The 12,616-nt window shown below is 37.0% G+C and overlaps 1 protein-coding gene across 14 annotated transcripts in view; it reads left to right on the top strand.

Moving 5' to 3' along the window:
- PRRC2C (proline rich coiled-coil 2C) overlaps positions 1–12,616 on the top strand; it is a 108,481-nt gene that overhangs the window by 88,878 nt on the left and 6,987 nt on the right. For 8 of the 14 annotated variants that reach the window (XM_030823981.1, XM_030823978.1, XM_030823984.1 and 5 more), the window contains 6 exons: positions 1,067–1,268; positions 3,590–3,793; positions 5,484–5,596; positions 5,958–6,094; positions 10,048–10,279; positions 10,508–10,630. In XM_030823981.1, coding sequence (XP_030679841.1) covers positions 1,067–1,268; positions 3,590–3,793; positions 5,484–5,596; positions 5,958–6,094; positions 10,048–10,279; positions 10,508–10,630 — 1,011 coding nt within the window. Of the gene's footprint in view, positions 1–1,066; positions 1,269–3,589; positions 3,794–5,483; positions 5,597–5,957; positions 6,095–10,047; positions 10,280–10,507; positions 10,631–12,616 lie in introns of those variants that run through there. The other 6 variants (XM_030823986.1, XM_030823988.1, XM_003258873.4 and 3 more) reach the window with 2 other exon arrangements.

The following is a 12,616-nucleotide window of genomic DNA, read 5'->3' as shown; positions in this document are numbered from 1 at the left end:
CCTCTCAAAGTGCTGGGATTACAGGCATGAGCCACCGCACCCGGCCTCTATCTCTCAAAATTCTTATAACCAAAATAAAATTTTAGAAATTGATACTTTAAGGACCCACAAAGTTCCTAACAGTGATATTAAATATGTTACTTGAAAAAGTTTCTCTCTCGTAAGTCATTGCAGCTGGATCTTATAGATTATGTTGGATATATACTGCATATGAAATTTTAATATTAAACTTACAAAATATCAATTTATGTTTATTAGTGTTTAATTATAATATAAATATTGGGTTGAATTAAATGTTTTCAAAATAAATATATAATCTATTTGTATTTACTTTTTAAAATGTAGCTACTAGAAAATTTAAAATTACATATTTGATTTGCATTTGCATATGTATCTGTTGAAAACTACTGAATAGTGCTGCTCTACATTGAAATAAGGCCATTTTCTGCCATTTAAGAAACTAGGAGAAGAAAATACAGCTGAAACCAGGGGTCATAAATGCAAATGGTTACATCTGGTGGTACATGAAATGCTTGAGATCTGGATGTGAAACAAAAGCGTTTCTATTGCACCCAAGCCTAAAACCTATCTTGTTACCTTGCCTTTTAAAACACTGAGCATGAAGCACCCAACCAAAAGATGCCTGCCATTTGCCATTTAAGAAGCATTGGAGTAAAAAGAAAGAATGGAGAGAATGGATATTTACTGGGGAAGGCCTTTCCTTATTCACTGGTAGGGATAAGGGCTCATGTTTAAATGATACAGGAGCTGTGACTTTAAAGTACACTGACTTGTTTTCTAAAACCATCAACAAGTTCTCTGTAGAAACATAATTAAGCCCCACTCTTACACTCTCAATTTGAGTAATGGAGCAAAGATAAAGAGGCAAATGGAAAGTCTGAAATCCCTAGGGTCTTAGGGTCTTAGATTTTCTTTAAATATCTTTGTGCGTGTGTGGTTTTTGAAAGATTGTATTTGGCACTTAAATACTGATACATGTATATACGTACGTATATTCTGTATTAACATCATTTTTTTACTATAAAAAATGTCTGTTTTATTGCAGATGGAGTCTGCACGCAAAGCATGGGAGAATTCTCCAAATGTAAGGGAAAAGGGGTCTCCAGTAACTTCCACAGCACCTCCAATTGCAACTGGAGTCAGCAGTAGTGCCAGTGGACCAAGCACTGCTAATTACAATTCGTTCTCAAGTGCATCCATGCCCCAGATTCCTGTTGCTTCAGTCACTCCTACAACATCACTATCAGGTAGAACTTTTTCATTCTGTTTCTTTAAATATCTTACATTATTTAAAACTTTTTATGATCTTTTCTTGTTTACTATCCCTAGCCCTCCCAAAAAAGTAATACTCAAATCTTCCCACCTCAGCCTCCCAAAGTGCTAGGATTACAGGCATGAGCCACCACACCTGGCAGTAATTGCTTTTTAAAATGTCATTTTCCTCGAAATTTTTCTAGGAAGTTCACCTTTTGATTGTCATTTTTTATGTATATACAACTAACTAGATCAGCTCAAAAATAACAGTATCACACCTCTTTTAAATGTTTCACAATCTGTATCTAATTTGAAGGTGCTATTGGCCTAAACCTGTTGGGATAACATATTTTCTGGTAAAGACTTAGGGATGGAGAATTTTCAGCCTCTGCTATTTGAGTGATGTAATTCATTGGATTTGGCTTTAGTTTGGTTTGGTTTTTGTTTTATTTTGTTTTTTAGGAGAGTCCTTTGGTGCCCAAAGTTAGAAGGTGCTTTTCTTGCACTTTTTCCTTAGATTTTCTTAAATTTTTACTAGTGTGTAATCTTTTCATTGAACTATCTCATTATTTGGAGGCCTTACGGTTCTTAAAGAAACACAGATGTTTCCAAAGTGCTTGACTGTAGAAAAGTACACCCTTTTCCTTTTACCATATGTAAAACCAAGTTTCTTCTGTTGAAAAAATAAAATTTAATTTCAAGCTTTCTCAGTATTATCTGCTTCCAAAGCAGTAGGAAGCTCCTTTCCAGTGATATAAATTACTTTGTTTGACTGGTTCTCATTCAATATTGCTTTTCAGTATTCCAGCCCACCGTGCTATTTTTAGGTATCAAAAAGCTGGTCTTAGATTTATACAAGTTAAACACCACATCAGTTATTTTGATATTGTCTGTAATCAGAAGTATGTATTAACACAAACTCCCGAGATTCTACGCTGCATTAACATTTTAAATCAAACTATGTTCCAACTATACTTCTTTTCACTTTAAAACCCTTCCTAGCATTCCTCCACCACTCATTTGCCAAGGCATCTTCACTTATGTTTTCTAGACTAGCTTGAGCCCCAGTCTACTTTGGGATGGGGGGTTAGTGAAAGTGGTGTAAAGGAAACAGGAGAGTATGGTAGGAAGATCTGGAAATAATGGTTCCTAGTTATTTCTTTGGAACCCAACTAACCCGTTTCCCCAGGTCTAGATTTCCTCCACTATGCTTGACTAGGATAATTTTTTTAACAAGGCCCTTATTACCTATTCATCCTACTGGTAGATGATTCACTAGAAGGATAGAAGCACTTGAATTTTGGTCCACTCTCAGGTGGAACATCATCTGAAGATAATGACAACTATACATTACTTTTTAATCAAATACCAGTATCGACATTTTGGGCCAGTAATACAGTCATAATAGCTCACTAATCAATAAAACTGATTGACCCTAACACCTAAGTTTTATAATTCTATTTACTTATTAAGTAGTTTATTTAATTTGTTTTAAAGTATTACTATATACCAGGTGGTTTTGTTTTGTTTTTGTTTGTTTTTTGGTTAGTTGTTTTTGGAGTTTTGTTTTTTGTTGTTGTTTTTTAAGAGATGATGTCTTGCTCTGTCGCTCAGGCTGGAGTGCGGTGACGTCATCACTGTTCACTGCAGCCTCAAACTCCTGGGTTCAAGCAGTCATTCCATCTCAGCCTCCCAAGTAGCTGCGACTACAGGCACCACCATGCCCAACTAATTTTTTAATTTTGTGTAGAGACAGGATCTTACAGTGTTTCCTAGGCTGTTCTTATACTCCTGGCCTCAACATGTGCCAGTTTTTGCAGGAGAGAGAAATCCAGCCTTAAGTTTATGTGACATTTTAGGACCAGTTGACATCTTTCAAGGCCTGTGTATATTCATAATTATTTCTAAGGTATAGCACTTTTCTCTTTTGTGTCGTTGTATCTATGGTCATAAGTGAATGAAGCTCTTGATTATATATCCTGTTCTTCTTTGTGATGATTAAAAAACAAATCGTTTCTGGCTAAACTATAGCAGTTATATAGGCTCTCAGCCTCATTTTATGAATTTTGTGTTTTGTTTCTTTCTTGTTTTAATTTTCTGTTGTTTATTGTTCCATATTTTCTTGTCATATTTGCATTTGGTGATAATCACTCTTTTCTTTTATAAGCTACCTCATCTGCTTTTGGCCTGAAGCAGTATATAAGTACGTGATGGGTAGAAACATTAAATTTGCAGTTTCTGGTTGGTACTGTGAACAATAGCAACACTTTTAAATATGTTCTATTTTCCCCTTTATTTGCTTCCCCAAATATAGGAGCTGGTACATACACTACCTCTTCTTTGAGCACAAAATCTACAACCACATCGGACCCTCCAAATATTTGTAAAGTGAAACCTCAGCAGTTACAGACAAGCAGCCTGCCTTCTGCAAGTCATTTTTCACAGTTAAGCTGTATGCCTTCCCTTATTGCCCAGCAACAACAGAGTCCGCAAGTTTATGTGTCTCAGTCTGCAGCAGGTAATGTTTTTAGGCTTGAATATAAGGAATTTAGAAAATGAAGACTTACTAAAATGCTTATTTTTGTCTCTTCTTACCCTTTCAGCTAAGCATAAGGCTCTTAAAGTACAAATGCTGCAAATATTTAAATTCGCATAATTCTTTTTTTTTTTTTTTTTTTTGAGATGGTATCTGGCTCTGTTGCCCAGGCTGGATTGCAGTGGCACGGTCTTGGCTCACTGCCACCTCCACCTCCCAGGTTCAAGTGATCCTCTCATCTCAGCCTCCCAAGTAGCTGGGACCACAGGAGCACACCACCATGCCCAGCTAATTTTTCTTTTTTTTTTTTTGCATTTTTGTTAGAGACGTGGTTTTACCATGTTGCCCAGGCTGGCCTCGAACTCCTGAGCTCAAGTGATCCTCCTGCCTCAGCCTCCCAAAGTGCTGGAATTACAGGCATGAGCCACCTCACCCAGCCTAAATTGGCATAATTCTTTTTAAAAGTGTCTTGGAGAATATAAGTATACATACTGTAGTAACAGTTTCATAACTAGGAATCTCATATGGATACACTTAACCTATTAGAGATTAAGTGAGGGTATTCATTGCAGTATTATTTCTAATAGTGACAAGTTAAAAATAATATGTAGGCTGGATGTGGTGGCTTGTACCTATAATCCCAGCACTTTGAGAGGCCAAGGCATAAGGATTGCTCGACCCTAGGAGTTCAAGACCAACCTGAGCAACATGGTGAGACCCATCTCTACAAAAAATTTAAAACATTAGCTGGATGTGGTGGCACATGCCTGTAGTTCCAGCTACTTGGGAGGCTGAGGTGAGAGAATCATTTGAACCCAGGTGATAATCATGCCACTGCAATCCAGCCTGGCAGAGTGAGACCTGTCTCATCATCATAATATGTGGAGTTCTGCAGAACATACTACTATATAAAAACAGCGAGTCAGCCAGGCACCGTGGCTCACGCCTGTAATCCCAGCACTTTGGGAGGCTGAGGCGGGCAGATCAGTTGAGGCCAGCAGTTCAAGACCTGCCTGGCCAACATAGTGCAACCACGTCTCTACTAAAAATACAAAAATTGGTTGGGCGTGGTGGCACACACTCAGCTGCTCAGGTGGCTGAGGCACAAGAATCGCCTGAACCCGGGAGGTGGAGGTTGCAGTGAGCTGGGATCAATCGTGCCACTGCACTTCAGCCTGGGTGACAAAGCGAGACTGTTAAAAAAAAAAAAAAAGCAAGTCACAAAGTATTATGTATTATACATAGAAATGTGTTTAAAATTTATACCAAACTTAAAATTAAATGTCAATCCTCTAAATATTTTGCTAGATTCTAGTAGGTAGGTTTAAAATTGGAGTAGAATCGCTGGTTCAATGGGTAGATTCATTTTCAATTTTAGTAGACTATGTGAAATTTTACCACTGACAAAATCTGAGTATCTATACCCCATTGGTGGTATATAAATTTTTTTCATGCCTTCACAAGTACTAGTTATGTTTGTGTGTACCTGTCTACTAGAAGTTTTCCATCTTTTCACATTTGCCTCTTGTCACGTTTTTAGTTTTTCCATGGCTGTATTTTCAGAGGGTGCACTTAATTTGGAATCTGCTGCAAAACTTGGTTTTTATTTACTGTTTGGAAAATTCTGAAATTAGGACACTTACTACTGCTTGTTTATCCTGATGGTCTACAGCTCAAATCCCAGCCTTCTATATGGACACAAGTCATTTATTCAATACCCAACATGCACGATTGGCTCCACCATCCTTGGCTCAACAACAAGGTTTCCAACCAGGTCTCTCTCAGGTAGTATCAAAGACTTCTTCCATCCTGTATTTGTTCCTTCACATTTCTGTGGTTATAATAGTTATCTTGGAACATAAATAATAGACTCTGAAATTACAAGCTACCCACGATTAGCTTGATATTCTATAAGCAAAATTTAAAATTTTTCCCAAATTTACCAAAGCTTAATATTAATAATGTAGAATAAGTAATGGGTTGAAAGGGAAATTTAGATGTTTACATTCAGTTTTGTTTTAAAACGGAGCTAATATATAGTATTAATCTTACTCTTTTCATGTCTCAAATTTTTATATTCCAGTGTTAATGATTTATCTGTATGATGTTGATATATATGTTTACATATTTTTTCAATGCATTGCAGCCAACTTCAGTTCAGCAGATTCCAATCCCTATTTATGCACCACTGCAAGGGCAGCATCAAGCCCAACTGAGTTTGGGGGCTGGCCCTGCTGTTTCCCAGGCTCAGGAATTGTTCAGCTCCTCACTTCAACCATATAGGTAAATGCTTTAAAAGTTATGTTTGTAATGATGTTGAAAACATTGTAACTGCTGATCTTCCTTGCCGTAATCCATAGTGTTCCTTCCCAAAAAAACCTAGGATGACTCTGCTATAAACTGCATTGGCTAATTGAGCATGTTGATTATGTGTCATGAACCTCAGCCTCTGGTAATTTCAACCATACCTTATTAAAGAATGTCAGGTTTCAAAACCTCTTGAAGTAGTGAACAACAGCAACCCCAAAACTGTTAGAAATTATAGAAAATAGCTGCTAAAGAACCTAAAAGTCTGTGTGCCATCTGGCTACCAACAACTGTAAATCTGAATCTCCTCTATGTACGAGCTGAGGCATGGCAGTTAACTACATTATGTTAGGGAGTGCAGGGCAGGGCAGAATATAACAGAACAGAGAGAGGTAAATATCAAAGCATGGAAGTAATGGTGATAAATATGCTGTGTAGTGAAGAAAGCATTTTTTCCAAAAATTCACTCAGATGCACTGTAAGTTATCTTTGCAACTAGGGAAATAATGAAAACTGATTTTTATTGAACTTTCCTTATATATGAGAGATATCCAGCCTTTCACATACATTAACTAAATTTAGTCTTCACACAACCACCTAAGTCACCCTTATTTAACATGTGGATGTTAGGACTTGAAGAGGGTGAGGTTTTTTTTGTTTTGTTTTGTTTTAACCTAAGGTTATACATAAAGTGGCAGACCCTCAGTGTCTCTGGTTTCCAATTTAATGAGGGAAAAAGAGTGAGAGTTAAGAGTCAGATAGTAGGAGCAGTGCATCATGGCATAGCTGTCATCCATACTCATGATGGTAGCCTTAAATCATCGTAAAGAAAAATAAGTTACATTCAGGACACTTAGTTTAGGAAGGCTGTGCATTTGTTTTTAGGAATTTGTTTTCAGAAGTGGGTTCAGATAGAATTTCTATACTTTATAGATTAAACCTGGCATCAGTTAATACAGTATGTTTTATATTACCATAATGAGACTCCTAGAGAAGCCAGGTTCAGCTAATGAAACTTTCTTAACAGAGAGCTGAGTCATTAGTAAACCTCATAAATGTGGCTTTTATTTTTACCTTTTGATTAAAGATGCTTTAGTAAAATTTAAGACACCTGTATCATTACTTATATAGCTGTTGTAGGTCTTCCCTCATCTTACTCTCATTTAGTTTCGTTATTTTCTCCCGTTAGAAGCCCCACCTAGAAGCTAAAGAAAGTCTTGTATTGAATTTGGGATTATCTTGGAATTTATATTAAAAATAAAACTTGAAAATTTCTGACACGGGAATAGCAGCTAGATTTAATCTCACAAGCCAGTCTCCTTTTAAATTATATTGGCTGCTTGAAACACTGTTGAAAAGTTTGCAACCACTTTTCAGTACTATGAAAAAGAGTACAATGATTAATTAGTAATGTCTTCCACAGGCCATAGGAGGTGGAGTAGCAATGTACTATATTTGTAATCCCCATTTCACTAATTGTCTTGGAAGATACACTTTTTAAGACCAGATGTGGTCAATAGAAATAAAATGTAAGACATATATATAATTGTGGCACTTGGCTACCACATTGGAAAGTACAGGTTTAGATTTTGAAAGCAGTTATTTTATCCCTAAGCATTCCTTGCTTGTTCCTTAACCTAATCAGCATAGTGTTTATTAGGGAATCTCTGAATTGGTTTCTACAAGGACAGGATAGTTTATAGCAGTATATTCATGTTTTCTTACCTCGTGTTTGAAACATAAATTATAAGTAGATATTGTAAAGACTGCTATGATCCTAGACTAGCATTCTTTCTTAGTGGCTTTTGTTCCTGCCACATAGGTCAGTTTTAACAAAGCAACAAAGCATAATGTTGTTTAACCCACTACTTTTGATTTAGGTGCTTATTCTTTATCTCTGCGTCTTAAAAGTGTAGACTGGAGGCATCCATCTCAGAGATGATAGGGAAGTCTGGAGTTAGATTCTGGAATATTATGGTTTTGTTTTGGGTGGTGTGTTTTGGCTTGGTTTGGTTTTGGTTTATGTTCTTGTTTGTTTGCTTGCTTGATCTTCGTGGGTAACTCTGACGTGAGCTACTACTGTGCTTTATTCCATAGAGATCTTGAGGCTAGGCCATTTATATTAAAAATATATGTGGGGAAGTAATGAAATACAAATAAGAAAAGTTGGGGCTATTGGTGCTGTAAATTAGAATGTTGCCAAAGAGAAAAAGAGATTTTGTTCTGAACTTTGTAGTGAACACAAAAAGAATTATTCTCACTGTTCAAAAAGAAAGAGCAATCCACTTCTCAGGGAGAACAGGCCTTTTCACAGAACTTTTACATGTGAAGCTTCCTTGTATACAGGGCTTTAAATCTTGAAACAAGTTGCTTTAGACACAGTCTGTATTCTCTGCCTCTTTGCTTGATTTCTGAGCTAATTAGAGTGCAGCCAAGTATCAGTGATGGGGAGACATTCTGAAGTATGCATCCTTTTTCAAACATCATAGAGTGTACTTACAGGAACCTAGGTGGTATAGCCTGCAGCTGTACGCCTAGGGTACAGCCTATTGTGTTAGGCTATAAACCCGTGCAGCATTTTACTGTACTTAATACTGTAGGCAGTTGTAACACAGTGGTAAATATTTGTGTCTAAACATAGAAATCTAAACAGAAAAGTTACAATAAAAATATAGCATACAAGATTAAAAATGGTACTTACCATGTATAGAGCACTTACCATGAATGGAGCTTGCAGGACTGGCAGTTGCTGTAGGTGAGTCAGTGAGTGAGTGGCGAGTGATATTACTGTACGCTACTGTGGACTCTGTACTACAGTGTGGGTACACTAAATTTGTAAAAAAAAAAAAAAAAAAAAAAAAAAAAAAAAAAATTTTCTTCAATAATAAATTAACCTCAACTTACTATAATTTTTTGACTCTTGTAATAACATTTAGCTTACAACACAAAACACATTGTACATCTGCACAGAAATATTTCTTTTTGTTTGTTTTTTGAAACAAGGTCTGTGTCACCCAGGCTGGAGTGCAGTGGCACATATAGCTCACTACCTCAAACTCCGGAGCTCAAGCCATTGTCCAGCCTCAGCTTCCCAAGTAGCTAGGACTACAGGCACTTGCTACCATGCCCTCCTAATTTTTTATTTTTTTGTAGAGATGATGTCTTGTTCTCTTGCCCAGGCTGGTCTCAAATTCCTGGCCTCAAGCAGCCCTTTCACCTCAGCCTCCTAAAGTGCTGGGATTATGACTGGCCTTTTCTTTTGTAACGTTTTTCTGTTTTTTAATTTTTTTTTAACTTTCTAAACTTTTTTGTTAAAAACTAAGATGCAAACACACACATTAGGCTAGGCCTACGCAGGGCTAGGATCATCAGTATACTTTCATCTACCTCCACATCCTGTCCCACTGGGAGGTCTTCAAGGGCAATAACACATACGGAGCTGTCATGTCCTATGATAACAATGCCTTCTTCTGGAATACCCGCTAAAGGATCTACCTGATGCTGTTTTATAGTTTTAAGTAAAAGGAGTACACTCTAAAATAACAACAAAATGTGTAGTAAATACATAAACTAGTAACATAATTCTTTTTATTAGTATCAGATATTATGTACTGTATGTAACTGTATGTACTGAACTGTTATATGACTGTCGGTGTAGTAGGTTTGTTTATATTTAATACTAGCACCAGCAAAAACACTTGAGTCATATGTTCTATGATGTTAGAACAGCTATGATGTCACTAGGTGATAGGCATTTTTCAGCTTCCTTATAATCTTATGGGACCATCAGTATATATGTGGTCTGTTGTTGACTAAAATGTCATGCAGCCCATGACTGTATTGGGTCATTTGGGATTTGCGTTCTTAAGATTTTCAGATTCCAGATGAAATTAACTTCTAACAATATTTTCTCTTTAATCCTTATGTAGATCTCAGCCAGCTTTTATGCAAAGCAGTTTATCCCAGCCATCTGTGGTCCTCTCTGGTACTGCTATTCACAACTTTCCAACTGTCCAACACCAAGAACTTGCCAAGGCACAATCCGGTCTTGCCTTTCAGCAAACATCAAATACTCAGCCCATTCCTATATTGTATGAACATCAACTGGGGCAGGCATCAGGACTAGGAGGTTCCCAGCTGATTGACACACATCTTCTCCAGGTAAGTCAGGGGACTAGAGCAATGCACACTCATTGTATTCCTGTGCCACAGATCATTTTAAGGAAACATTTTTAAAAGAAAACATGTTAAAAGATGCAATGAAAAAAAAAAGTCCTTTCATTTATCTAATACTAAAAATTGCTAGACATTGCTTTGAAGTCATAATCTCCAGCTCTGAATTTGAAATTTTTTTGTCTTACTCATGTTTTCTTACAAAATTTTTTCTAGGCTAGAGCAAATCTTACCCAGGCCTCAAATCTTTATTCTGGACAAGTACAACAGCCTGGTCAGACAAATTTTTATAACACTGCCCAGTCACCAAGTGCTCTCCAGCAGGTAAACTATGGCATGGTAAATTTCCTCAATTTTCTTTATTATTATTTTTATTGCTTTTGTTATTGTTTGGGAATTTAAATTGAACCAAGATGCAAGATGGAGGATGGTTTTTAAACTGTTAACTGAGATGTCCTGAAGAAGTCCATTGAGTCCACGTAGAAGGGGTTTCAGGCTCATGACACCCCTCTTCTCACCACCATCACCCCCTACTTCAGTCATTCCTGTTTTTTTATATCTTCTAGGTTTTTTGTTGGTTTGGGATTTTTTTTTTTTTTTTTTTTTTTCTGTCACCCAGGCCAGAGTGCAGTGGTGTGATCATGGCTCATTGCAGCCCAACCTCCCAGGCTCAAGCGATCCTCGCACCTCAGCCTCCTGTGTAGCTGGGACTACAGGCTCATGCCATCATGCCTAGCTAATTTTTCTTCATATTTTTTGTAGAGACAGGGTTTTGCCATGTTGCCCCAGGCTGATCTTGAACTCCTGGTTTCAAGTGATCTGCCTGCCTCAGCCTTCCAGAGTGTTGGGATTACAGGCTTGAGCCAGCATACCTGGCTGCCTTTTTTTTTTTTTTTTTTTTTTTTAATGAAAAAAAAAAACTAGGTTTGCGTGTAATTATTTATTCTATTTTAACAAAGGATTCAATGAATATGAAACTTTGAAAACCATTGTCCAGAATATAGTTACATTAAGTGTGATACAGGTGGTTTACCCATTAGTGCTAGGAAGAAGCCTCCCAAAGACCATCTGACAGGTTAGCATACATACAACAGTGTGGCAGGCTGTGATTGAGTAGAAATGACAAACACTTTCTTAAGTGTATGAATGCAATAATAATTTTCAGTGAAAAGTATATGGTGCGTTTAAAACTGTCTCCTCTAATAATTTCATTAGCTTATTCTTTAAAAGTGGTGGAGGGCTGGTGGGGGAACAAGTCATTAGTCATTTTCTTATAACTTGTTGTTTGCTATTTTAGGGAGTGATAATTCATGAATATCTTATTGACATTCAGATTAAATATAGTGTTTATATGAAAACTGAGAGATTCTTGTTCTTTTCATAGCTCATTTTGACCAGCCTTGAAAATATTATGTAAAATATCTGTTTGGAAACTTGCGAATACTACTTATATTGTGTCCCCATGTACTTTGTGATTATTTGACATGTTCTGTGGATAAATTCAAAGATAGTCCTAATTCTTTCAGTTTCTATTTTCTTCACTACAAGTAGCATCAACTAAACTATGTTGTACCTTTAATATAAGAATGGAGATACAGTTGAGGGTTGAGTGTCTCTTACCGAAATGCTTGGGACCAGAAGTGTCTCGGATTTCAGATTTTTTTTTTTTTAATGTTTGCGTATACATAATGAGGTGTCTTGGGGCGTGGGGCCTGTCTAAACATGAAATTCCTTTGTTTCATATATACCTTATACATATAACCTGAAGGTAATTTTAAGCAACATTTTAAATAACTTTATGCTTGAAACAAAATTCTGACCTCACTTCGACTGATCTGTCACAGGAGGTCAGGTGTTGAATTTTTTTTTTTTTTTTTTTTTTTGAGACAGAGTCTCCCTCACCCAGGCTGGAGTGCAGTGGCATGATCTTGGCTCACTGCAACCTCCACCTCCTGGGTTCAAGTGATTCTCGTGCCTCAGCCTCTCAAGTAGCTGGGATTACAGGCACCCACCACCATGCCTGGCTAATTTTTGTATTTTATTTATTATTATTTTTATTATTTTTTTTTTTAGTAGAGACGGAGTTTCCCCATGTTGGCCAGGCTGGTCTCAAACCCCTGACCTCAAGTGATCTGCCCACCTTGGCCTCCCAAAGTGCTGGGATTATAGGCGTGAGCCACCGTGCCTGGACTTGGTGTCAAATTCTCTACTTGTGGTGTCATATCAGCCTCTCAGAAAGTTTTGGAGCATTTTGGATTTAGATTTTCAGATTAGAGATACTCAACTTGTAGTCACTAAGCAAAAGAAATTTGTGAAATATATTAG

The sequence above is a fragment of the Nomascus leucogenys genome, chromosome 12, assembly GCF_006542625.1.
Source record: "Nomascus leucogenys isolate Asia chromosome 12, Asia_NLE_v1, whole genome shotgun sequence".
Classification (NCBI taxonomy): Eukaryota; Metazoa; Chordata; class Mammalia; order Primates; family Hylobatidae; genus Nomascus; species Nomascus leucogenys.
Note: the sequence above shows the minus strand (reverse complement) of the source record. Positions and strands in the feature narration are given on the sequence as shown.